At 57.3% G+C, this 26,309-nt stretch overlaps 1 protein-coding gene across 5 annotated transcripts in view; it reads right to left on the bottom strand.

The window, feature by feature from the left end:
* Positions 1 to 26,309, bottom strand: part of NACC2 (NACC family member 2) — an 89,209-nt gene that overhangs the window by 30,446 nt on the left and 32,454 nt on the right. The window contains exons 1-3 of one of the 5 annotated variants that reach the window (XM_034929501.3): positions 14,820 to 15,309; positions 13,245 to 13,669; positions 12,725 to 12,881 (exon numbers count right to left, since the gene is read on the bottom strand). In XM_034929501.3, coding sequence (XP_034785392.1) covers positions 12,725 to 12,881; positions 13,245 to 13,610 — 523 coding nt within the window. In that variant the 5' untranslated portion in view covers positions 13,611 to 13,669; positions 14,820 to 15,309. The other 4 variants (XM_003816949.6, XM_034929500.2, XM_034929498.3 and 1 more) reach the window with 4 other exon arrangements.

Genomic DNA, 26,309 nt, shown 5'->3' with positions numbered 1-26,309 from the left:
AGCAGCCTGAGAAGAAGACACAATAAACACGAAGAACATAGATAAGGATGACTGTGATTTCCTGGGCAATCCAGAAGACAAAGAATATGACAACACCCTTCAAGTACTGAAAGCAAAAAAGAACCGTCAACCTAGAATTCTATATGCAGCAAAAGCTTCCTTGAAAGATGAAGGTGACAATAAATTACACAAGGAAAGCTGATGCCTTTTATTGTATGCAAGGTTTACCTCACTTAGGCAGATATTTTTATATAAAGTTTTTTCTTTTTTTGAGATGGAATCTCACTCTTGCCCAGGCTGGAATGCAGTGGTGTGATCTCGGCTCATTGCAACCTCTGCCTCCCGGGGTCAAGCGATTCTCCTGCCTCAGCCTCCCGAGTAGCTGGAACTACAGGCACACACCACACCTGGTTAATTTTTGTATTCCATTGTATGGCCATACCACAGTTTGCATACTCATTACTAATTACTCATTAGTAATTACGAACTAAGCTGCCATGAACATGTGCATATGTGATTTTGTATGCACTTAAATTTTCATTTTTTTTTTTTTGAGACAGAGTCTAGCTCTGTCACTCAGGCTGGAGTACAGTGGTGCAATCTCATCTCATTGCAACCTCTGCCTCCTAGGTTCAAGCGATTCTCCTGTCTCAGCCTCTCAAGTAGCTGGGATTACAGGCACCTGCCACCACATCTGGCTAATTTTTTGTATTTTTAGTAGAGATGGGGTTTCACCATGTTGGCCAGGCTGGTCTCGATCTCCTGACCTCAGGTGATCCTCCCACCTCGGCTTCCCAAAGTGCTAGGATTACAGGCATGAACTACTGTGCTTGGCCAAGTTTTCATTTCTATTGGGTCAATTAACCTAAGAGTAGGTTATATGGTTAAAAAAAAAATGAAAACTTAAGTGCATACAAAATCCAGTACACACATGTTTATGGCAGCTTAGTTCATAATTATTAAAAACCTAATGTCCTTTAACCGGTGAATGCATACACAAATTGTGGTGTGGCCATACAATGGAATACTACTTACTCAGCAACAAAAAAGAATCAATGCTAATACAACATGAATGAATCTCAAAATGTATTCAGATCCAAGAGGCCACATACTGTATACAACACCATCTATAAGCCAGGAAACAGATTAGCGGTGGCCGGGAGTCAGGGGAAGGGGGGAGAAATGACCACAAAGGGGCAGGATGAGTTTAGAGTGATGAAATTGTTCTATATCTTGACTGGGGAGGTGACTACATGACTATACGTATTTTTTTTAAACGCCAGGTTGGGCGTGGTGGCTCATGCCTATAATCCCAGCACCTTGGGAGGCCAAGGCAGGTGGATTGCTTGAGCCCAGGCGTTCCAGACCAGCCTGGGCAATGTGCTGAAATCCTGTCTCTACAAAAAAAATCCACAAAAATTAGCTGGGTGTGGTGGCGTGTGCTTGTAGTCTCAGCTACTCAAGAGGCTGAGATGGGAAGATGGCTTGAGCCTGGGAGGCAGAGGGTATAGTGAGTTGAGATCGTGCCACTGCATTCCAGCCTGGGTGACAGAGTGAGATTATGTCTCAAAAAGTAATAATAATATAAATTTTTTTAAACTTCCAAATTGTACATCAAAGAGTAAATGTTATAATATGTAAAATTTAAAAGTTATTAAAAATGGAAAAAGATGACTTTATGGTAAAAATTACTTCTTCATATGCTATAAGCCTGATGTTAAGTGCAGGACAACATTAGCACAAAGGACTGGAGAAGGAACATGAGAATATACCGTTTTAAGGGTCTTAAGTTATGCACGAGGGGCATTGCACAATTGAGGAGGTGGGCTGAGGGAAGTGAGAGATGCTACCATGCGGTCTAGAGCAATTGTTAAACAACTGAGGCAGAAGCAGGAATAGCTAGTAAGCAATCGTGGAGCTAAAAACGATCATATTCAACAGAGAAACATGCAGGGAAGGAGAAAAGGTAAATGAACAAATAGCAAGATGGTAGACGTACACCTAAAGCCACTGAAAGTAACAGCAAATGTAAATGGTCTAAAGATTCCAAATAAAAGGCAGATTGTTAGACTGCATAAAAATGCAAATCCCAACCATATGCCGTCTCTAAAAAATACACTTTAAGACACAGGTAAGTTCAAAGCAATAGGACAAAAAGAGCCAAAACCACACAAATACTAAATATAAGAAAGCTGAAGTGCTATGGTGATATCAAAGTGACTTCAGAGATGGATAAATGACATGAAAGACCATTACCATGACTAGAACAAGATGAAAGAGAAAATCCTAATAGTTCTATGTCTAAAGTAATATTGGTAATTAAAGTCAATTGTAATTGGTAAGAATGCTGCTAATTACAGTAAATTGGCAATTAAAAGCCTTTCCACAATTAACAACAGCAACAAACCCCAGGCCCAAGTGGCTTCGCTGGTAAGACAAGTTTATCAAACACTTCAACAACATCAAGCTTATATCAACTCTTCGAAAAAACAAAGGAGAAGGGAACATAAAGCCAGCATAATGCGGATACCAAAACCAGACAAAGACATTAGAGGAAAATTACAGATCAATAACCTTCATGAACATAAATGCAAAATTCCTTGAGAAAATATCAGGAAGTTGAATCTAGCAATATATGTAAACACTGTAATACAAAATGACCAAGTGAGGTTTCTCCCAGGAATGCAAGGGTGGTTCAATACTGGAACACTAACTGATGCAATACACCATATGAACAAAACTAAGAACACCCACAAAATCACTTGCATAGACAGAAACTTCTACAAACTGGTCAAATGCAGCCATGCAAAACCTACAGGTGACATCACACGTAACAAAGAAAGGCTGATATGTTCCCCCCGAGAGAGAGCATGGCAAAGAGATGTTTGCTTTCACCACTTCCACTCAATCTGGAGTGGAGATCCAGAAATACAAGGTGTGCAAACTGCAGTAAAACTGTCTTTATTCACAAACAGGATGATGGCCTATGTAGGAAATGCCAAGGAATTTACGGAAAGCTATTAGAACTAATCACTAAAGGTAGCAAGGTTGTAGAATACAAGGTCAACATACAAAAAAACCAACTTTATTCCGGCTGGGCACAGGGGCTCACTCCTGTAATCCCAGCACTTTGGGAGGCTGAGGCAGGTGGATTACAAGGTCAGGGGATTGAGACCATCCTGGCTAACATGGTGAAACCCTGTCTCTACTAAAAATACAAAAAATTAGCCGGGCGTGGTGGCGGGCACCTGTATTCCCAGCTACTCGGGAGGCTGAGGCAGGAGAATGGCGTGAACCCAGGAGGCAGAGGTTGCAGTGAGCCAAGATCACACCACTGCACTCCAGCCTGGGCGACAGAGCAAGACTCCGTCTCAAAAAAAAAAAATCAACTTTATTCCTATGTACTGAAAATAAACAATTGGAAAATGAAATTATAAACAATATAATTCACAAACACATCAAATTAAAATAAAATAGGAGAACGGAGAAATACATGCAAAAAATATGTAACATCAGCAATTCTACTCCTAGGTATGTAGGCAAACATGCAAAACACATGTCTGTAAAGACTTGTACCTAAATGCTCACAGCCGCATTATTCAAAATAGCCAACAAGCGGAAACATTCCAAAAGTCCATCCACTACTGAACTGATAAATAAAATGTGGCATTATCCACACAATGGAATTTGACTTCACAAGAAAAATGGCCAGGCGCAGTGGCTCACGCCTATAATCCCAGCACTTTGGGAAGCCAAGGCAGGTAGATGGCTTGAGCCCAGGAGTTCAAGACCAGCTTGGGCAACATGGTGAAACCCTGTCTCTACAAAAACGCAAAAAAATTAGCCGGGTGTGGTGGAGCACGCCTGTAGTTCCAGCTACTCTGGGGGCTGAGGCTAGAGGACTTCTTGAGTCTGGGAGGCAGAGGCTGCAATGAGTAGAGATTGTGCCATTGCACTCCAGCCCAGGCGACAGAGTGAGAGTGAGACCCTGGAAAGAAAGAAAGAAAGAAAAGGAAGGAAAGGAAGGAAAGGAAGGAAGGAAGGAAAGGAAAGAAGGAAAGAAAGGAAGGAAGGAAGGAAAGGAAGGAAAGAAAGGAAGGAAGGAAAGGAAGGAAGGAAGGAAGGAAAGGAAGGAAGGAAGGAAGGAAAGGAAGGAAGGAAAGGAAGGAAGCAAGCAAGCATTCTTGGCTGGGCACAGTGGCTCATGCCTGTAATCCCAGCACTTTGGAAGGCCAAGACAGGCAGATCACTTGAGGTCAGGAGTTCGAGACCAGGCTGGCCAATGTGGTGAAACCTCGTCTCTACTAAAAATACAAAAAATCAGCTGCCATGGTGGCGGGTTCCTGTAATCCCAGTTACTCAGGAGGCTGAGGCAGAAACTGCCTGAACCCAGGAGGCGGAGGCTGCAGTGAGCCGAGATCGCACCACTGCACTCCAGCCTGGGTAAGAGTGAGACATGATCTGAGAAAAAAAAAAAAAAAAAGAAATAAAGAAAAAAATGAAGCATTGACCTATTCTTCAACATGGGTGATTCCTGATGCCAAAAGAAAAAAGCCAGTCACAGTATATCATACGATTCCATTGAACCGAAGTGCCCAGAATAGGAATCTACACAGAGAGTTGACTAGTGCTTGTCTAGGGCCGAAGGGAATACGGGGAAATAGAAATGTCTGCCAAATGGCAAGGGGTTTCTTTGGGGGATGACAGAAATATTCCAAAATTGATTGTAGTGATGGCCACACAGCTCTGAATATACAAAAAAACCACTGGATTATTACTTTAAACAGATGAACAGTATGGCGTGTGAATTATGTCTCAATAAAGCTATTACATCTATGAATGACATCCATATATTAAAAGCTGGGGGAAATTACAGTGGCAAGAAACTGAGAGATGTACTTTCTTCATGGATTAGAAGCCTCAATATTGTTAAGAGGTCAGTTCTTCTCAAACTGATTTACAGAATCAGTGCAACATCGATCAACATTTTAGTAATCTTTTAGTTAGAGATCAGCAAACAGCAAAGGACTAAGATAATCCTTCAAAACAATTTCTTTTCTTTTTTTTGAGACAGAGTCTCACTCTGTGGCCCAGGCTGGAGTGCACGATCTTGGCTCACTGTAACCTCCGCCTCCTGGGTTCAAGGGATTCTCTCGCCTCAGCCTCCTCAGCAGCTAGGACTACAGGCGCATGCCACCACACTGGCTAATTTTTGTATTTTTAGTAGAGATGGGGTTTCACCATGTTGGCAAGGCTGGTCTCGAGCTCCTGACCTCAGGTGATCCACCCACCTCGGCCTCCCAAAGTGCTGGGATTACAGGTGTGAGCCATCTTGTCCGGCCCAAAACAATTTTCAATAAGAAAATGAAGTTGAAGACCTACACCACCTGACTTCAAGACTTAAAGCTACAGTAATCCTGACGGGGAATATCTGGCATAAGCACAGACACACAGATCAATGGAACCGAACAGAATCCAGAAATAGGCCTGCAGGTACGTATTCGACTGATTCTTGTCAAAGGTGTGAAGGGAATTCAGTGGAGACCTGGTGCTGCAATGACTGGACGTCCACAGGGGAAGGAAATGAACCTTCCCACCTGACCCCTTCTGCAAAAACGAGCCCAACATGAACCATCCACTAGAACATCAGAGCAAAACTGTTAAGACTTTCGCAAGAAAACACACAGACACACACACAGACTCACAGACACACACACACAGAAACACACACACAGACACACAGACATACACACACAGACACAGAGACACACACACAGACACACACAGACACAGAGACAGAGACACACACACACAGACACACACACAGAGACACACAGACACACACACACGTAGACACAGTGTTGCCCCATCCTGGATAGGCAGGAATTCACACACAGACACATACAGACACACACAGAGACACAGAGACAAACAGACACACACACAGACACATACAGACACACACAGAGACACAGAGACAAACAGACACACACAGACACACAGAGACAAACAGACACACACAGACACACACACATAGACGCAGACACACAGACACAGTGTTGCCCTATCCTGGATAGGCAGGAATTCACACACAGACACACACACACAGAACACAGAATTTTAGGTAGACAAGGATTTCTCGAACAGGCTACAAAAAGCACTAGCCGTAAAATACAACTTTAATAAATTGATCTTCATCAAAATTTAAAACTTCTGGTCTCTGAGAGTCACCATTACAATAATGAAAAGGCAGGTCAGACTAGGAGAGAATGCCCGCAATACCCATATGTGAACTTACTTGCAAATTATATAGGAAACTCTTAAAATCCAATTTTTAAAAAATGGACAAAAGATCTGAAGAAATACGTCACAATAAAAGTTATAAAGTATGGCTTATTCAACCTGTGAAACGTGCTCAGCGTTATTGACCATCAGGGAAATGCAAATAGAAACTACAATGGGATGTCACTGATATTCCACCCACTAGGAAGGGCTGAAACGTCAAGGCTGACAGAGAACCCCGGCTGCCGTAAGGCCGTGGGGCGCCTGCTGCTCTCACGGGCTGCTGGTGGGAGTGCGGCCTCATGCAGCCCCTTGGCCTCATGCATTCAACCACATGACGAACAGAAACCATGACACACGGAAATATACAGGATCTACGGCTGCACGGTCTCACGCACGGGGATCCTATGAGAAGCAAAAGGGCAGTAGGAGGCAGCAGGGTGGTGGTCCCGTGGGGCCAGGATGGGGTAGACGACTCTGTGCAAAGAACCCCAGGGTAACATTCTACAGGAGGGAACTGTTCTGTATGTTGATTGCAACATTGCACTTGATTGCACAGTGAACTCACTGATGGCACACTTTGTAAAGGATACAAATACTTTTGGTTTTTGTTTTTTGGTTGGGGACAGGGTCTCGCTCTGTCACCAGGCTGGAGTGCAGTGGCGCAATCTCAGCTCACTGCAGCCTCTGCCTCCTTGTTCAAGTGATCCTCCTGCCTCAGCCTCCAGAGTAGCTGGGACTACAAGCGTGCATCACCACACCCGGCTAATTTTTGTATTTTCAGTAGAGATGGGGTTTCGCCATGTTGGCCAGGCAGCTCTCAAATTCCTGACCTTAAGAGATCTGCCCACCTCAGCCTCCCAAAGTGCTGGGATTACAGGGGTGAGCCACCACGCCTGGCCAATACAAATACTTTAGCAAGCAAAAAAGGCGGGGAGGAGAGAACGATGGCCTAGACGGGCCACACCACAGATGAACCACATCTACAGGATGCTGATGAAAGCAGACAGATGGTCCAGTGCGGTGCTCCCACCTGTAATCGCAGCATTTTGGGAGGCTGAGGCGGGAGGATTTCTTGAGCCCAGGAATTTGAGGCCACCTGGACAATATAGCGAGACCCTGTCTCTATAAATAATTACAAAATTAGCTGGGCATAGCGGCACACGACTGCGGTCTCGGCTCCTCGGAAGGCCTGAGTTGCAGGGGTGTTGGCCCTTCAAAGCAGAAGGAACCCTTCACCCCCCACCCCTGCAGCCAACGGCACTCCCCGGTCTGGCCATCTCTGCTTGGGGCCTCCTCTTGGGCCCCACCCTATCCAGGCCAGAGATGAAGGCACCCTCTGCTCCCTGGGTGGTGGTGGGGGGGCTCTAACAGTGCGGACGCCCCCATCCCAGGCCACAAGGCAGCAGAGTGGGGACGACGGTGCGATTTGCATACTCAGCAACCCCAAGTTCAGCCCCTCTTCTTGCTTCTCTCTGGGAACCCCAAACAACAGTCCTGAGTTTTGAGCTGCTGGTGGGAGCGGCCTCGGACATACAGCCCTGCTCCCCGACTGGGCACGTGTACCTTCTGGATGGGTAATGGTGGGGGGTGAGTGGCTGCAACGGAGACCACCCTAGCCAGCAGCCCTGGCCACCTGGGTTCTGTGGCCCAGGGCCGGGAGCACCCCACCCAAGCCTGGGTGTTCAGCCGGGGGATGGACGGGGCCAGTGCTGACCTTGCAGGTCACCCTGAAAAGGGCGGGGGCCGCAGCAGGCCTCTCCTGATGGGCAGAGCCAGGACAGATGTGCTGGTGTGTGCCACGACCCACACCCAGTGGCATCTGTCCAGGGTCCACGATGTGGGCAGCTGGTCTGAGGCTGGATGGGAGGGTCTCCTGGACCCTGAGCAGTTCCAACTTTGCCTGTTTTGCCTGAGCTCAGACCGCCCCACGGAAGTGGGTACCCAGCTTAGGGATGGGTGCCTGACCCCCATGCCCTGCAGAGAGGCACACAGGGGACACCGGGTGGACCCCAGAGAGGTGGGGGTGGAGGGAGCCAGAAGGGAAGGGGAAGCGGACATGCACAGGGCCACCCACTCATGGGACCACAGGCCCTGTGGCCAGAGCTGTTCCCTGCTGGGAAAGGGTTATTGTCACGGGCCCACGGGCCCTGTGGCCAGAGCTGTCCCCTGCTGGGAAAGGGTTACCGTGGAAGTGTGCAGCTGGTGTCGATACCCAGGCGTGGCTTTATCTCTGCCAGCCACACAGAGTGACATCTGCCAGCTGCAATTAAACATCTGCCCGCCCGAAGCCACTGCTGAGGGCATGAAAAGGACGGCCGGGCGAGCCCCGTCAGGCACAGGAGGGGGTGTGGGCGCAGGTCCGGGCAGCCCCCTCCCCTTCAGAGGACAGGAGAGAAGCCCCAGCATGGCACTACCCCTTCCCTCTGCGAGCTCCATTTCCCTGTCCCTCGACCTCAGCGGTCTGCCATGCCACAGGTGCCCGTCCTCAGCTTGGGTGACAACGGCCACCCCCACTCAATGAAATAACCGTCAGGGCCCCGTGCTGTCATCTGCCCTGGGGTGAAAGCAGCTGCCATGACTGTCTCGGCTGTTGCAGGGACCTGTGGATCCAGATGTGCCCAGGAGACCACGGGAACAGACCCCTGAGCGCAGCTGGGGAGCCCCCACCCCAAGCCCAGCCCCAGCTGGCGCTGCCCACCCGGCCGGCTGCCTTGCCGGGGAAGCCCCGGCTCCCGGTGTCCCTGCTGGACGTTCAGATGTCCCCGAGCCCTGAGCCCCAGCGGGAACGCAGCCGCACCCTGGGGGAATGAAGGCGGGTACGCGAGGAAGAGGGCCCGAAGAAGACAGGGGCTGCCGCTCAGGCCACGGCACCACCGAGTCCCGAGGCACAGGCTCCCTCTGCCCGGCCCACCTCCTGCTCTCTGGAGGGGCTGGCCCCTGACTCACCCCCGTGGTGGGGCGGGAAGGAACGGGGGTGCAGGGGAGGCGGAGGCAGGCATTTCGCAATCTCTAGCTCAGATGCAAGGCCCCTGACAACGCCAGGCAGGGATGCCTGCGCCTCACCCTCTGGGAGGTTTCCCCATCAGCCGGAGGGGAACTGCACTGGGCGTTTCCCTTCCGGTGGATACGATGTTTCTCTTTCACCCCTGGGTGCACCCCACCCCCAGCTCATCTTGCTCCGGGGTCTCCCGTGGCTGCCGGCCACAGGGCCAGGAGGAAGGTCCCTGCCTGCCGCAGGGGTGATGGCTTAAGGCCCAGGAGGGCGCCCCGAAGTGACTGCTGCAGAGATGGGGGCTGGTGGGTGGGAAGCACTGAGCGTCCCGAGCCAGCGTCCACCTGATGGGGACCGAGACGGGGCCTGCCTCGCTGGGGGTGGGGGGGCTCGAACTCGGCCCCATCAACCTCACACACCCATGCATGGCGCCTTCTCGCAGCTTTGCTCCTGACTGCAACAAACTGAAAACAACCTGAATGTCCTTTGATAAGGCACTGGAGAAATCAAACGTGGCGGCTCCTTCTGACGGGTGGTGACGCGGGACCTGGAGGGAGGGGGGAGAGGCACGAGACAGACACCGCATGGAGACCCTTGCCGTGAGGCCACACAGACCATGGGGCGGGGCTGTGCCGGGGACAAAAGGCAATTAACTTTATCTGTAATATTTTGACTTATTTCAAAAACAGGAGAACAGCCCTACAGGACAAACTGTCCATGGTTCTTAACGCGAGAGAGGGTGGAACAGGCACACGCATTACCACACGCCAAGGTGCAGCTCCGGGACCCTCGGCAATCGCTCAGGCCCGCCTCTCACTCAACAGGTGGGGAGACTGAGGCCAGAGAGGAGGAGGAGCCCAGCCTGCAGGGACCTTAGAACACGCTAGTCCTACCAGCCCAGAGAGACAGCTGCCTGGCTCCACTCCTGCACGGCCTGGCGAGGGCAGCAGCCAGCCTCCTGCGTGGGTGTGAGGACGTTCCCCGGACAAGCCCGGGACACGGAGGGCACGGGGAGCTAGCACCCAGGGGCAGCTCCAGGTCAGGCGACGGCCCCTCCCTCTACCTGCTCCCCCCATGGCACCGCCAACCCAGCACACCCAGTGACGCCAGCAACGTCACAGCCAGTAACCTAGATTTTAACCAAGAAATCACACACCCCCTTTCTCTGCCCCACTTATGGGCTTGCCGAACAGAAAAACCATGACAAGAAACCCAGACTGTGGCATCCAGAGCCAAACTGTATGGTAGGTGGGCGGGAGCAGGCCTGGCCTCCCAGCCGCCCACTTTCCACCTCGCTGGCGTCAGCGACACCCGTGCAAAGGCAGAGACTGCCGCGCAGCACCTGCGGCCTGGACAAAGCCCTGCAGGAACATGGCCTTGAGGGTGTCCCCACCCCTCAGCCCCAATGGGACTGTACCTCGTGTGGTCTGAGTACGGGGGAGTTGGAGGGAAGGACTCACCAGAGCAGCTGCCTCCCGTCCCCACCCAACACACATCCGGGACTCCACAGAGCCGCTTCCTGGCTGCGGTCCTGCCGGCTCCCCAAAAACCCATCAAGGCGTGAGGGCTTCTAGCTCACGAAGTCCAGGTGATGTGAGGGCTTAAGGCTGACCCAGCACCCAGGGGCAGATGCATGGGACAGGTCACGAGGCTTCACCGTGCTCCCAGCAAACCCGACACCCAGCCTTGGCTCCCATCACCCCAAACACACCAAGGCCCAAGGTCACATTGGAGCAGCAGGGGGCTGTGCAGGGAGGACCCTGGGAAGATGTTTGGATACGATGGGTCTGTTTCCATCTCCATGGTGCAGCTCCCTGACCCGTCGGCAACCCGTCGGCAGGGCCCTGTCTGGCTGCCATTGTCGGCAGGGCACTGTCTGGCTGCCATCAATGGGGGATGTCCTCAGGGACTGTAGGGGTGCCCAGCCTGTCTGGGGTTCTGCCCTGGGACTGGAGCCCATGGACAGAGCTCCTTCCCAACAGGGGCCCTGGGTGGGCCTTGGGAGCCTTCCCCAGCAGCCTCTGGCTGGTCCCCTGCCTTCCCTGGGGTGGCTGTCAGCAGGGGCAGAGGGAAAGCGCACATGGGGCGGATTCCCCGGAGGCCTCAGCCAGCCGGGTCCACAAGCACTGACATCCTGTACGGCCTCTGTGGTGAGCCGGAGCCCGGTGTGCTCTGCCCTCAGGAAGGGCCAATTCCGTAGCTAGCAAAGCTCCCAGTCTCAGGAAAAATCAAGCCCTACCCCCTACCACTAAAAGAAAACAAAAGCTGTGAAGCCCAGATCGAGGTGGCCTGTGAGCTGGCATTCTGTGGGATTCATGCAAACACAGCAATATACATTTAAACCAAGTGCGGAGTTCTCAGGAAGACACCACGGAGCCCAGAGCACCTGCTGGCAAGGCAGTGGCTTCTCCTGCAGGCGGAGAGGGAGCCAGGTTGGCCAAAGCAGTGGTTACCCTGCTGTCCCGGCTGTGGTGGCAGACGCTGCACAGGGACCCAGCTGGCCTAGGGGTCCAAGCTGGTGGGTGGTCCTGGCCCCCTCTGCCCCCAACTAGCACTGCAGGAGGGGAAGGGCAGGGGGGCGTCCCATCAGGGCACAAGGATATGCGTGGTGGGGTGGAGAGAGTCCCCACACTGCCCCTCGGGGTCCACCACCTGCCCGCGGCTGGCATTATGCGCCTGCACCCAGGCCCAGGCCGCTGCACCCAGGCCCAGGCCGCTGCACCCAGGCCCTGCATGCAGACCAGCCAGGTGGCCAGCACAGACACACAGTCAGGTTGCGGGGACACCCGATCCTGGGCACCAACTGTGGGACTCTGCCCAGCAAAGCCTGAACAGTCTCCAGAGGCTGTAACCAGGAATCTCCAATTAGGGCAACCTGGGTTTGTGGGGCCCAGGATGGGGAGCAGCCCTCCTTGAAAGAAAGGAACGGAGAGGAGGGGGAGCGACTGCTCACTCGGCTCAGCACACCGGGCGCTTCCTGGCCCATCCCTGGCGCGGGGCCTGGAGAGGTGGTGGCAAAGGGGCTGGGTTCAGGGGACTCTCTGGACCTCGCCGGGTGAGGCGCAGACTGAGGTTAAAGGGGAAGTAGGCGGGTCCTCCCGTACACCGCTTGGCGCCAGGCCCTTCACAGACGGGGAACGTGAACCCTCGGGCGGGTCCCTGGGCCACGGGACACCTGCGTTTCCTCATCTATCCAGTGGAGACAAGACCCTTCCTACGGGCTGGCAGAGTCTCCCAGGAGTTCTTGTCTCATCCAAGACCAAGTCTGAACCCCATGGTGAACAGAGCTCTGCCACCTCCTCCAGGCTTGGTGGGGGGCTCCCCTGTGGCCCCGCAGGCCTCCGGCCCAGTGGCCTCCTGAGCCGCCCGGGTCCCAGGCAGGCCCCGCTTCCCAGGCAGGCCCCGCTTCCCAGCCAGGTGGTGTGGGGCTCCCCCCCGCCGCGTTACCTGCATAGCTGCCGGAGGCCTTGATGTACATCTGGCCGTACTGCTCCTCCACCATGGTGTCGTAGGCCTCGTCGTCCTCCTCGTCCTCCTCGTTGTGGTACGAGGTGGGGCTGTCGGTGGTGGGCAGGCTGCTGGCGCCCGGACTGGTCCGCTCCCCCTGGGGGTAGGGCATCTGCTGGATGCCGGGGATGAGGGTGGCCAGGCTGGGCACCCCGTAGTAGGAGACGCGGGGCAGTTTGAGAGGGGCTGTGCCCGCCGCCACCGCAGCCCCTGCGGCCACCGCCACGCCGTCCCGGGGCCCCGTCTCCAGCGGGCGCTTGGGGGCCAGGCCTGGGCCGGCCGGCGGCAGCTCCATGGCTTCATGCTTTACTCGGGTCAGCAGCGGGATGGGCACCGAGGGGGACACGACGTAGGGGGCGGCGGCGGCGGCGGCCGGCTGCAGCTGGTTGCAGGGGCTCTGGGGCTCGGAGCCGGCGTCCTCGATCACAGCGGTCTGCGAGTCGCAGTGGGGCGAGCTCACCTTGAACATGAGGTCGGTGCCGCGCTCCACGATGTGCTGGATCTGCAGGAAGCCGGCCGTGTACATGACCACGAGCTGCTCGCTGGCCGTCATGGTGAGCCTGCCCGTGTAGCAGAAGGACAGGATCTGCTGGAAGCAGGCGGGCGGCACGGAGCCGGGCAGCTCGAAGGCGCTCTTGCTGTTGCCGCTGAACAGGTCGCGGAAGTAGAGGCTGCTGGCGGCCAGCACCGCCCGGTGGGCCTTGAAGGCCTGGCCCTTGACCACGATGGACACATCGCAGTAGAGGCCCAGCAGGCGCTGCTCGTTCAGGCAGCCCAGCACTGTGTTCCCGAAGTTGGGGATCTCGATGTGCAGCATCTGAGACATGGCGGGCGGGCAGCGGCGGGGCTGGGCTCTCAGCGCGGGGCGGCCCTAGCGGGGCTCATCTGTGGGGGCAGGAGGCACGTGGTCAGTTCCTCCAGGTCAAAGGCTCCCCGCTCAAGGGGCCATTCCCACCCCCTCCTCCCCCGCCGGGGGCTTACACAGAGCGAGCCTTCCGCACGCGCCCTCCCCCACCCCTCCTGGCTGGGACACTCCAGAGAAGGGACACGGGGTCTCCCAGACCCCCTGGCAGAAGGGCAAGAGGGCCCGGCCAGCACTGCTGCAGATCCCCGGGGTGCTGCCCGGCAGGAGTGCGCCCACACCACTCCCAGGGGGCTGCTCTTAGCGACTCGGTCTCAGCAGGCGAGGAGGAGCGCAGGCCTGAACCTGCCCCGGGACAGGAGGTGGGGGCCGCCGGGGGAGCCTCTGGGCAAGCCTGCAGCCACTCTCCTCCCCTCAAAAAAGTTCCAGCCCGCACAGGAGCTCCCGGGAGGGGCCGCGCTGGAGCAGTGGGGAAGGAGGGAGGGAGGGGGGTCTCTGGAGCTGTGCAGTTTGCGGTTTGCTTTCCCTCTCCTCCCTCCGAGCAGCCTCGCAGAGGGCCCCTGCGGGGAAGGCGGGCCAGCGTCCCCTAGTCCCCCTGAGCCTCCCGGGCAGGTAGGGAATGGCTGGGGGTGCCGGGAAGTCCGCTGAAGCCGCGTCCACTCCTCCCTCGCGCAGAGAGACCACCCTGGGCGCGCCCGCTCCGTTCTCCCGTGCTCTCCCGGCTCGGACCAGACCCAGGTTCCCAAGCCGCCGCCAGGGCAGGAGTTGGGAAGCCTGTCGCAGCCCCACTCGCGGACGCCCCCCACCCCGCTCGCCTCGCTCCCCACGCGGGCCAATCCCGACGGCCCAGCCCCAACCCAGGTGACTACAGGGGTCCCAGCCCTCGCTGGGCTGCCCGGACCCCGGGGCTGGGAGCTGGGGAGGGCGCCGCTGTTTATCTGGTGCGGACTCCGGAGGGGGCGGGGGCGGCCCAGAAGGCGCCAGCCCAACTCCGCAGGGCCGCACAAAGGCCGCTGTGTCCCACGGGAGGAAAGTGCGGGCGGCCGCAGAGGCGCCGGGTGGCGGGAGGAGGGCGGAGCCACCGCGCCGGGAGCTGGGCAGGTGGACGCGCGCCGGGGGCGGCCCGCAGTGCCCCCGCTGCGGAGAAGTTGCCGGCCGGTCGGGAAGACCTACCTTCCGCCGCTGTGGCCGCCGGCCGGCACTGCCCGCTCCGCCTGGCAGGACAGGCTCCCCGCACGCAGCCCGCCTGCCCAGCTGCTCCGCGAATGCAGCAAACGGAGCGGGAGCCCTGGGGCGGGGAGGGCGCAGGGAGCCGGCAAGGGGGAGGAGGAGGAGGAGGAGGAGATGGTGGTGGAGGAGGAGGAGGAGGAGGAGGAGGAGGAGGAGGAGGAGGAGGAGGAGGAGGAGGAGGAGGAGGGCAGAGCGCCTGGGCGCTGGGCTCGCGGCCGCAGCTCAGCTGCACCCAGGCCGGCCCTCCCGGGCAGCGCACCGCATCTCAATGAAGGGGCCGGATGCAGACGAACGTTCCGGCGGCTCGGGAATGAATAGCCGCCTTTGATTTGGGAGCCGAAGTAAATGCCAGCTCCCAGCCCCGGCTTTAAAAACAGTGGAGTGTTGGTGCCAGAGGAATGCGCGGCCCCGGGTGCTGGTACGAGACAGACTTTTGATGACTCACTGCAATGCAAACAAAGATGGCAGAAATACTGTACAGTAGTGGAGAAATGCTTCCCGGTGCCACGGCAACTGAGACAGCCTGGAAATTTATGGTGCAGTTTTGCATATGAATTACCCAGTAAACTGCCTCCCGGCCTTCCAGGACAGCCCCAGTGTCAAAGCATTTAAACTATTCCAAACAGTCTGCAGAGCTGGCAGAGCTGAACTCCTCCAGCGAGGGTGGGGAATGGGCAGAGGCGCCGGGGGGAGGGGGTGAGGGGGTCAGGACAGCTAGGGGAGCCAGGGAAGGGGAGGGGAGGTACAGCAGGGGGTGAAGAGAGGCACAAAAACGGCAGGCAGTGGGTGGGCGAGGCGGCACCCCAGGTCCTGGGGGCCTTAGAGCTGTGTCCTCTGCCCAGGCGGCAGGCCCGGGAGTCCAGCCCCAGCACCCCTCCCCATCCCACTCCCAGCGCCCTCCTGGCACTTTAAGAAAAGAGCGACTTTGTGGCCGGGCAACCAGGAGCCGGAAGGGGCAGCCCCGCCTGAGAGGTCCCAGCAGAGGGCAAGGCGGCCGCCTCGCTCCTCCCGCACACTCCTGGCTGCGGCCACACAGGCTGCACCTCCTGCCCAAGGGGGTCTGCAGCGTCTGGCCGTTATTGAGCCTTTTCCTGGGAAGGGGCTGTTGTGCAGGACTTGTGGTGGCCCCGGGACCCCTCCAGAGAATGTGTACTTCATCCTGGGCTCATACCACCCTCTCTGCGTGGGGCCCTGAGGCTGACCTCTGGACTGCCCAGCCTGTTTCCCTGCCACCGGCTGTGACCCCCAGGAAGAGCACATTCCACCCAGAAGAAGGGGCAGGGTCCAGGCTCAAGGCCTTGAGGTGAGCCCCCTCCTGCTTGGCCAGCTGCCTCCACCACCCTCGGGGTAACCCTGGCAGCAGGATGCGGAGGAGGCCCAAACAGGCCTGGTGGGAGTCAAGGCGACACCGCCCTGCCCCTCACTCCCGGCGCCCCTCTGAGGCATCCGGAGACCAGAGAGAGGGCCATCTGGCTCCTCCCTAGTCACACACCATGGGCTCAGCTTCTCCAGACCAGACAAAAAGCCACTGAATGGGGACGGGAAGAGATCCAGGTGCGGGGAAGCTGCCGGCAAAGGCCCGTGGAGGTGGCTTCGTGCCTAGTGTTTTCTGCCTCCTACAAGGGGCTGGTGACAACTCAGGGAGACTGGGATGGGGGCGTTTACAGAAACATCCCCACTCGGCCATGCTGATGAGCTGGGCTCCACCGGGCCAGGAGACACAGGGCCCAGCTGTCACCCTCCCCGCCACACCCTCCACCCTCAGGTCCCCACTTAGTTTCTGCCTCATCCAGGAAGTCTGCCAAGTGCCCTCATAAGCTCGGCAAGGGCTGAATGCTGGACACAGCCCGGGCAGGGGGGTACAAGAGAGGGGCCTGTGCAACACAGCACAGAGGGCAGAGGCCCCTAAACAGCTCCCTTCACAGCCCCACTGCGCCCACCACCAGGAGCCTCCCAGAGAGCCCGTGGCTTCTGTTGTGGGCAACTTCGCCCCAAGGACAGGGGGGTAGGGATGTCTGAGTCATACAGGGGCTTTTGTACCAAAAGAGGGGACAGGCAGAGGCCAGCACGGCGCACCGGTTCCTGGGGGTCCCAAGTGCCTGGGCTGGGCAGGGCAGCAGCCAGGGCTGACACAGACAGCAAGGGACAATGTAGGCTCTCAGCCTGTCCCTTCCAGCAGCAAGAGGGTCCTGGCCTGTTGGCAAGGCTGAAATCCTAGGTCCCGTGGGCACCAGCCACTTCCTGTAAGGACACCGCAGCCTCAGACGCTGAGCTGTGAACTGGGGTTATAATTTACCCTCAGATGGTTCCTGGGGGTGAATGGAACAATGTTTGTGAAGCCGGCGGCTGAAGCCTCACACACAGAAAGCCGGTGATGCCTGCAACCTGCTGTGACCTGGGCAGGAGAGCAGCTCTCAGCTGGGCATCCAGGTGGGCGTCTTAGCGCCCAGCCCAGTTCGGCCTGCGTCCGCACCTCAGGAGCTGGAGCCCCAGGGCTGGGGGACAGACCAGCTCTCCCAGAGAAGGGACCATTATTCCCTTTGAAGGTGATGGGGCCGTGTGGTCCCTGGGGATCGAGGACAACTGGAGCTTTTGCTGGCTTGTCCTCAGGCCACCTGCACCGGTGAGGCTGCAGCCCCACGCCCCAGCCTGCTGAGAGCCGGACAGGAGCTGGTTTTAGGTTGCTTTCTTGGAAGGCTCAAGAACAAAGCTGAACTTTAGGAGAAAAGAATAAAATAAAGGCTTGGCTCACGCCCCCAGGGCCAGGAAAGCAGACACGCGGGGGCTGACCCTCCTGCTACACCCAGAGAGGAGGGGGCCGAGGGCCCAGGTGGGCCCAGGTACGTGAGCAGGGCTGTCTGCTGAGGAGGCCAGGGGCCAAGCCTGGTTCTCAGGCATCAGGGCATCCCCACCCTCCCCTGCACATTCTCCGGTGACTCAGTTTCCCCACCACTTTGCTTCCCAAGCAACACTTCCTATTGTTTCCCCTTCTCGGTGAGATTCAACACACTCATTCACTTATGGAAAGTTCTGCAGAGCCAGGCAAAAAATCAGAGGTCGCCAACTTTGCTTACCCCAGCCATCCTCAGGGTTGTGGCACCAACGACTCTTGCTCTCAAAACGCCCTTCAGAACGGAACCCACTTTGGAGAACCTCTGCAGGTGACCCAAGGCCCGAGTCCACTCCCTGCAGCTGTGCCAGCCTTCGGTGCCCCACCCCACACAGACACACAGAGGAGGCTGGGTTCCTCTGAGCCCACAAGCCACCCTCAGGAATAAGAAAATACAGGTGGCTGCGGTGTCGGAGTGGGGGGTCTCTTCTCTGCAGAGCCTCACTTGAGGAAGGCTGAGATCCAGGCCTGCCCTGCCCTGGGGTTAGGGGTTGCCGACCATGATGAGCCCCATACCCAGCAACCTGCTGGTGGGTGAGAGGAGCCCACCGGGAGGACAGGGGCTCACTGGAACTGCAGCCGGACGCGCACACAGGGGTTGGGGCAGCGTCTCCAGAACGACCCCCCTGCCTGAGTGTCGTCCCGGCAGGATTCACACAAGGACACAGGTTACAAGGTTGGTGCCAGGCCAGGGCACCTGGGTCCTGGCATCAAGTACCCAGGAGCAGAGGCTCTGGCAGGTACAAGACCCCTGAAAGCATCCCCCAGGCCAGAGGACTGGGACAGGGACCAGTCAGGCAGCCCAACAGGAGGAGCCCTTTTCCTGGGGCCCAGCCAGGCAGCTCCATGGTCTGAGGGCCTCGCCCAGAGTCCCCAGAAACCCTGCCCCCTCCACCCCTAGATTGTAAAGCACTTTCTAAGCCCAGCACAGCAAACCAGAGGAATGCGGCACTGAATTTCTGCAGGATCACCACCAGCAAGGGGAAGGGAGGCGAGAAAAATTAAATTAAATTAAATTATCTTGCAGGATTTAATTTCACCAATCTAATAAGAGGTTCTGGACCTCAGCAAAGGCACAGCCATTAAACACGTGGTAGGGGAAGGAGAGAGGCGGGGCACAGGAAACGTTCTGCGGAGGGGAGAGTCCCTCTACCCCCAGCCCCGGCCCCTGGTGGAGACTGCCTGGCAGTTAGTTAAGTGAGGACATCTCCTGAAAGGTCAATCGAAGGCGCTCCTGGAGCGTGAGAAGGTGTGGGGATGGGGCAGGCCTGCTGTGCCAGGTGCTCTGGAGTCAGCAGGAGCACAAGGGGTGTTAGGAATACGGTCTGGGGGCTGCTTCCCCGTGGACCTTGCCCACCTCCGCGCAACGCCTTCCCTTTCCCATACGGTGCAGGCTCCAGGAGGATTTGCTTTGACCCTATACCTTCAGAAGAGAGGCCCTAGGGAGGACAAGGGGGCGGCAGGGGGCCCGGAGGTTAACCCTGGGGGGTAGAGGCTGCCCAGCTCCGGATGTGCCAGGGCCTCAGGGAGCTGGGCGTGGCACCAGCTTAGCCCTCAGGTTTGCATTAAACTTTTAAAATGCCAGAAAGCAGAGCTGGGCTGCCTGGAGGCCTGGCTGCTAATGGAACCACCAGCTCCATGCAGATGAGATGCAGGAGCTCTGGGCCAGGGCCCTCGGCGGCCAGAACCCCCCTCAACCCTGAGGCCCCCACAAATGCCAGGATGGCGTGTGCCGTGTGCTCACCTCCCCGCTACTGGACATACAGATGAGGAAACTGAGACCTCACAGTCGGGAGGCAGCAGGGCCAGGCCCCTAGCCATCATCCTTCCTGGGTGGTCTCTGGTCATCAAGTCACAAGAGCCAGAGGGGATGCCTGGCCCCGCCCAACAGACCCCGGGTAGCTACGACCCTGACCTGCCAGGGCCCTAAGGACTCTGTGGCAGAGAGGAGAGTTCCATCCAGGAAAGGGGCGCAAAGGTCCCCAGCTTCAGGGTCACAGAGGTACGGAGGGTCTCTGGGATGACGGACCCCCTTGGACTGTCACTGTCGCCCCAGCCTGGGAGGCGGAGGAGAGCCATGCAGGGCTGGGTCCAGGCCGGGCTCTCTCCGTTCAGCCAGGTCCCTAGGCGGCTTCTACCCCAGACCACAAGCCAGGGCCAGCATCAGCCGTGAGAGCCGGCGGTAACTGCGCTAAGGAACATCTGCCTGGAAGCTTTCTTCCCAGATGGAGAAGGGCAGTACTCCAGGACCTGCAAATCCACAATGCCGTGTATCAGCCCTTCCTCTCGGCCACCCGTGGGCAGGCCCACAGATAGAGGGGATGAAGCCAGGGACACGGCAGGCGGCCTCTGGACAGCACAGCCCCCAGCCCCCACCTCCAGGGTGGGCCTCCAGCAGCCAGTACCTCGAGGGAGGGCTGGGAGGACGCTCCATCCACGGCAGCAGCAGGCTCTGCATCCAATAGGCCCATGGCGTTGGCTCTGCCGGGGCTCTGGTCCAGGGGCCTGTGTGACTGAGCCCAGCCCTGCGCTTATGGGGGATGACCCAAGCAGCCACGGCTCACCTGAGGCATGGCCCCTGGCCACCAACACACTCATCTCTAACCTTCACTTGCAGAATATTCTGACTTTCTTATGGGTAAGGACTTGGGGGACAAACACAGCACAGACCGGCAACAGGGATGGCTCAGAGGAAGAGAATGACTCTAAGGGTGGGGAGGGACAGCTGGGGCTGGGGTGGCTCCTGTTGAGCCCCAGATCCGCCCCATGGCCCCACCCCAGCCAGCAGACCCACTGGGTCCACACACTGTGGGATGCTCCCTCACACCACAAAACATTCTAGAAGGTTTCCAAAGAATTAAGCTGTGTTTCGAAAAGAGCCGACAATCTCCCCCACTCATATTTGTAATTTAAATAACGTAAGCTTGAAGAGCGTCTCCCTCGGGCATAGTTTAATAACTTAAAAAGCCAGCGCCAGCTCCAGCGCAGGGCCCCCTCCTCCCCCAGGGCTGCAGTAGGGTCTCCCCTGCACTGGCTCGGCCGGGTGGAAGCTGAGATTGGGGCTGCCCAGGCGGAGCGGCCGGGAGGGGAAGCACCCTCCTCGCTCGCTCACCCCCTCTCTTGATGGCCTGGAGCAGCTGTGGCCTGATCATCACCACTGGGGCCGGGGGTTGTGGAAGCGGTCGGATCCCAGGCACCGACGGTCAGAGGTGGGCAATGGGAGGCGGTCTGGAGCGTGCTGGGCCCCGCCGCTGGTCACCCAGCCCATTAGGGACGGCGACTTCACGGCACACTCTCATGGTTAATATTCATAGCTCTCCTCATCTGCATATCATGCCATAAATAGTCGAGGCGAGGTAAGACACAAAGCTCCCCTGCATTTCTAATTATGCTTAAAACTCTCATGTAAATCAGAGCGACACAGAAACACTACATCAGCCGCTGGGGACGGGGGGGCCCAATGACGCCCGGAGCCACACGCCTCTGGGCCCTGGCAAGGGGGCTGCTGGCGCCACCTCCGCCTGGAGTTGGGCAGCAGGGAACCCAGGCTATGTCCTTGGGGTCACCAACCTCGCCCTGCCTTTGCCCCAAAGGGCGAACTACAGGGCAGACACCCGCAGCACCTCATGGCCACCTCCATCCCTGCCCCACCCCATCCTGCCCGGTCCCCACGGCTCCCAGTGCCTGGCCCAGGCCCTTCCCAGCCAGGGACCCGGGATCCCATCCTCAGGGGTGTCCGGCGGAAGCAGCAGGCACCTGCTCAGGAGGGGGCTCCGGAGGCTCCCCAGGGCCCTGGCCATCCATATTTTACCCTCTGGACATTCCTGTCTGGGACCTGGGCTTTCTCAGCTCTTCAGAAAGATGGGACATTGGATACACACGGACATAAACATGGGAATGACAGACTCTAGAACAACAGGATGAGGGAGGGAAGAGGGCAAAGGCTGAAAACCAACCCACCGGGTACCATGCTCACCACCCGAGTGACGAGCTCAATCGCAACCCACCTCAGCATCGCACCATGCACCCAGGTGACAAACCTGTACACGTATCTCTGAATCTAAAATAAAAGTTGAAAAAAGGAAAAGATTCAACTCACACAGCAGCGGAGATTCGGAATAGCCCCCACCTGCACACTTCGGGCAATGCCTCACGCTGGGGCATGGGATTGGACAAAGGTCCTTGGCAGAGCCCAAGCCATGGAGGGGACGCAGGGGCCGGGGCAGGATGGTCTCCTGACCGCCACCCCACCCCAGTGGATAGCGCTGCCCCTGGATGGGTAGCAGAGGCCCAGGTGTGGGAGGCGTGGCTCTGGCCCCTGGGCCCCACCCTCCTGTCTGCAGGGAGAGGCAGTGTGGGGGCTGTAGAGGGAAGGTGCTGGGTCAGGGGCAGGGGAGAAGCGTGATCTGGAACCCACATCAGAGCCTGAGACGGTCCCAACCCCTGCAAGCAGCACAGAAACAATCACAGGGTCCCTGGAGGTGAAGCTTTAGCTGGGACATCTGGGGGCAAAACTGCCACCCAGTGAGCCCAGGAGCAGGGCCATTCCCCGGGACTAGGGACACCCTCAGGGCTAAGGCCAAAGGTGCCCAGGCCAGAGCCACACGCACAGGGGCCCGCAGAGCTAAGCAAGGGGCACAGCCATGCTTGGTGTCCAGATGCATGCACCAGCCCATCCGGAGCAGGGCCCTAGGACGTGCCAGCTCAGCACCTCCAGAGAGAAGCCGGCACGGGGGCTGCGCGAGAGGCCCCAGAGCCCAGACCTGGCGCTCCTGAGAAAGTGGACAGGGGAGTGACCTGAACCCTGGCTGGGAAACCCCACCCGGGCCGCCTCCTTGGGTGTGTGGTCCACTCAGGAAGCACGGGGGTTGCCGAAGTCCGCTAGACGTTAAACAAAAGGCAAGTCCCTCCTCCAGCAACGCGTCCAGGTCAGCAGGCCCAGCAAGGAACCTGAGCAGGCCGCAGGGCCGGGACTTCCAGCCAGCCACGGGGACACCCTGCATACGGCTGGCCTTGGTCCTCTCCACCATGACAAGGACGGGACAGCCTGCCTTGGGCAGGGCTGCTGGCTACATGGGGACTGTTGGGCCTGTGTGTGTATCCGTGTGGCCCATGAGCATGTCACCCGGCTTCCCCAGCCCTCTACTCGGCCTGGCCTCCGTCAGAGTCCCTACCTCGCCGTCAAAAGGACCCCAACCCCTCCACCCTAACTCAATTGCAGCCAAGACCCACCCCGATGTCCTGACCAGAAGAGAGGGGCCGCACCCTGTCCCCTCCTCAGGGCGCATGGGGAGCCGCCTCGGGGGACCTGCAGGAGGCACAGGGCCGAGGGACACAGGGTGACCCCACTCTGCCATGAGACAGGGATGCAGAGATGCCGGCTGCCCGCATCTGCCCTGGCGGCATGCCCAGACCTATTTTTAAGCCCATTTACTAGAAATCCCACAAATTAAAGGAAATACGGATAATGTAGTAAGAATCCTAGGGGCCAAATAAAAGCTGCACATAATTGTCCTCGTGCTCCAGTGTGAGAATCTTAACCACAAAACCCAAATCTCCCAAAGCTCTTTTGCAACACCGAAGAATCTTGTGTAAAAGAGGGAAAAACGGCGGAAGGTGGGGAGGCCTGCACTTGGCTCTGGGATCACGAAGAGGCCCTGGAGCCGGCTGGGCTGCCTTTAAGCCGGGGCCATAAAAGGTAATTACCGATATGAAAAATAAAGACCATAAATACAAACACCCAACTTCTACAGCTCGGGAATGGCAACTGTGAAACTGTGGCAGCAGGCGCTTCTTTCCAGAAGACAGGGCCAGGCCCAGGCCCCATCCCTCTCCCCTCCCTGAGGGTCAGCTCCACACTGGGGCCGGGTGGGGGGTGCCACTCTGCCTTGACTCATCTGGTTCAGTCCCTGGCCCGAGAAGGCCAAGCCCTGCTTGATCCTCCCTGGCCAAGGCCACACCCCAGCACCACATGCTTAGCCCCGTCGGATCTCAAAGGTGCCAGTTGGGGCCGCAGGACGCTCCCAGGTGAAGAGCGTGAGAAACATAGCCGGTGAGCACGGAGCCATCAGGGGGACCCTCAGAGCCCTGGGCACGTCCCCACCAGCCTGCCGGTCTCCAGGCTTCAGCCCTCCCCTGCTCATCCCTCCCGCCAGACATGGCTATCCAGGGATCTGCCAGCCGACTAGAGCCTTCTCCTCTGCATCCAGAAAGACCCCCAACACAGCCAGTCCCTGAGAGACTGGGTACAGGGGTCCGGGGGAAGGTGAAAGGGGGAGGGGAGGGTGTCACCCCAGGATGCCCTGGCCTGAGGCCATGGTTTGTTCTGCACCATCACAGGGTGGGGACAAGGGGCCCCTGGTTCTGTCACATACTAGAACGGACGGACGCCCCCTCAGTGGCTAGGGGAGGAGGAACAATGCCAGGTAAGGGGCTCCTCTTCTGCCTCCTCCCCTTGAATGCCCCTAAACCCCATCAGGGTCTGCACAGCCCCCACCATGAGCTCAGATTGTGCCGGCTACCGGTGTCTCCCACTGCCTGGTCGGGAGGGACAGGCCAGGACTCCTGACACCCCAGCTGGAGTGGTCACCAAACCCAGGCTGCCCCAGCCTCCAGCCACTGGGACCCACAGCAGGCTCTGCCCATGGCGGCAGCTCCGTTTCCCGGGCACTCACCACACAGAGGCACAGCCCTCAGATAGAGGGGTCCCCTCCCTCCAGGCCCAGATGCTGGAGGTCACCAGGCCCAGCTCCCAGGCCGCCCCCTCACCCAGGAACCCTGACCATTGAGGGGTCCATGGCATTTGGCCACAAGAAGGGGCTGGAGACAGAGAGAAGGCAGCTGGGGTGGGAGAAGGCGGATGGATGGGCCGTGCTGATTGTACCCAAAAGGATGCGTGTACACGTTTGGGGGCTAAGACCCTGTGCAGCTCACACCTGGACCCAGCAGGTCTACCCCAGCCCCCAGCCTCAGCCCTCACACGGCCAGGTGGCAACATCCTCCTGGTCAGAAAGAGGCAGATCAGAGGTCTAGCAGGCTCAGGAACCAGCGAGAAGCCAGGTGGGTGGGCGGGGACAAGCACATGAAGCAGATACAGATACAGAGTACAGAGGCCCAGGTACAATGGCCCAGGTACAGAGCAGGCCATTACGAAAAGTTGGTGGCCGGGCGCGGTGGCTCACACCTGTAATTCCAGCACTTTGGGAGGCCAAGGTGGGCAGATCACCTGAGGTCAGGAGTTCGAGACTAGCCTGGCCAGCATGCGAAATCCCATCCCTACTAAAAATACAAAAATTAACTGAGCGTGGTGGTGTGCACCTGTAATCCCAGCTACTCAGGAGGCTGAGGCAGGAGAATCGCTTGAACCGAGGAGGTGGAGGTTGCAATGAGCCGAGATTGCACCACTGTACCTGTACTCCAGCCTGGGCAATAGAGCGGGACGGGACAGGACAGGACAGGACAGGACAGGAAAGGACAGGACAGGACAGGAAAGGAAAGGAAAGAGAGAGAAAAGAAAGAAAGAAAAGTTAGCAAGAAATTAGCAACTAAGCAACATGATGACTGCAAATACTTCCCCCCAACGCCAAGGGACCACCCAGCAGTCACTCGCTTACCTAGGAGGATGCACCTTTGACCTGCCATCTACCCGGACCCTGGAAAGTTACAGGTATACATGTCAGCTTTTGTCCAGGAAACATGCAAAGATTTCTCTCTATAGAAAAGACAGTCCCAAAGACAGTGAGGTTTTGGCCCGTGGGGCATTAACCAGTTTAAACCTTGTCTAGCAAGATCTGGTAGCACTTCGTCTTCAGTGCCTAGGCCCAGAGGCTCCTCTGGCCCTCTCCCAGCCAGTGACCATCCTACCTGCTCCTTCATCGATGAGTTAAATACATAATACCTGTTCTCTGTACGTTCACACCAGCCTCATTTATCACTCTAAAAATTATACAGGCTGGGCACAGTGGCTCATGCCTGTAATCCCAACATTTTGGGAGGTCAGCGGGGGTGGACTGCTTGAGCCCAGCAGTTCAAGACTAGCCTGGGCAACATGGCGAAACCCCATCTCTACAAAAAAATACAAAGAATTAGCCAAGTGTGGTGGTGTGTGACTGTAGTCCCAGCTGCTTGGGAGGCTGAGGTGGGAGGATCACCTAAGCCTGGGAGGCCAAGGCCGCAGTGTGCCATGATCGTGCCACTGCACTCCAGTCTGGGCAACAGGGCAAGACCCTGTCTCTAAATAAGTAAATAAATAAAATTATACGTTCACAGGACATCCCAGAAACATGAGGTACATGGCCTGTGCTCAACCCCATGCCTGTCTTCTTGTGTCTCCCCAAGAGAAGAACCCAGACTTTGCCATCACTGTTTTCTTCTGATTTTTGTTCTTGTTGTTGTTGAACCCTTTTACCCCGGGACTGTTTCTGTGTCTGGTTGTGGGCCAAGTCTGTCGATCTATCTCTATCCTGTCAAACGTGTGGTTTGAGCTGCATTCCCATTACGTGGCGGGGACCAGGGATGAGCAGCTCCCGGGACCCCTGGGCTGG

The sequence above is a fragment of the Pan paniscus genome, chromosome 11 (assembly GCF_029289425.2).
Source record: "Pan paniscus chromosome 11, NHGRI_mPanPan1-v2.0_pri, whole genome shotgun sequence".
Lineage (NCBI taxonomy): Eukaryota > Metazoa > Chordata > Mammalia > Primates > Hominidae > Pan > Pan paniscus.
Note: the sequence above shows the minus strand (reverse complement) of the source record. Positions and strands in the feature narration are given on the sequence as shown.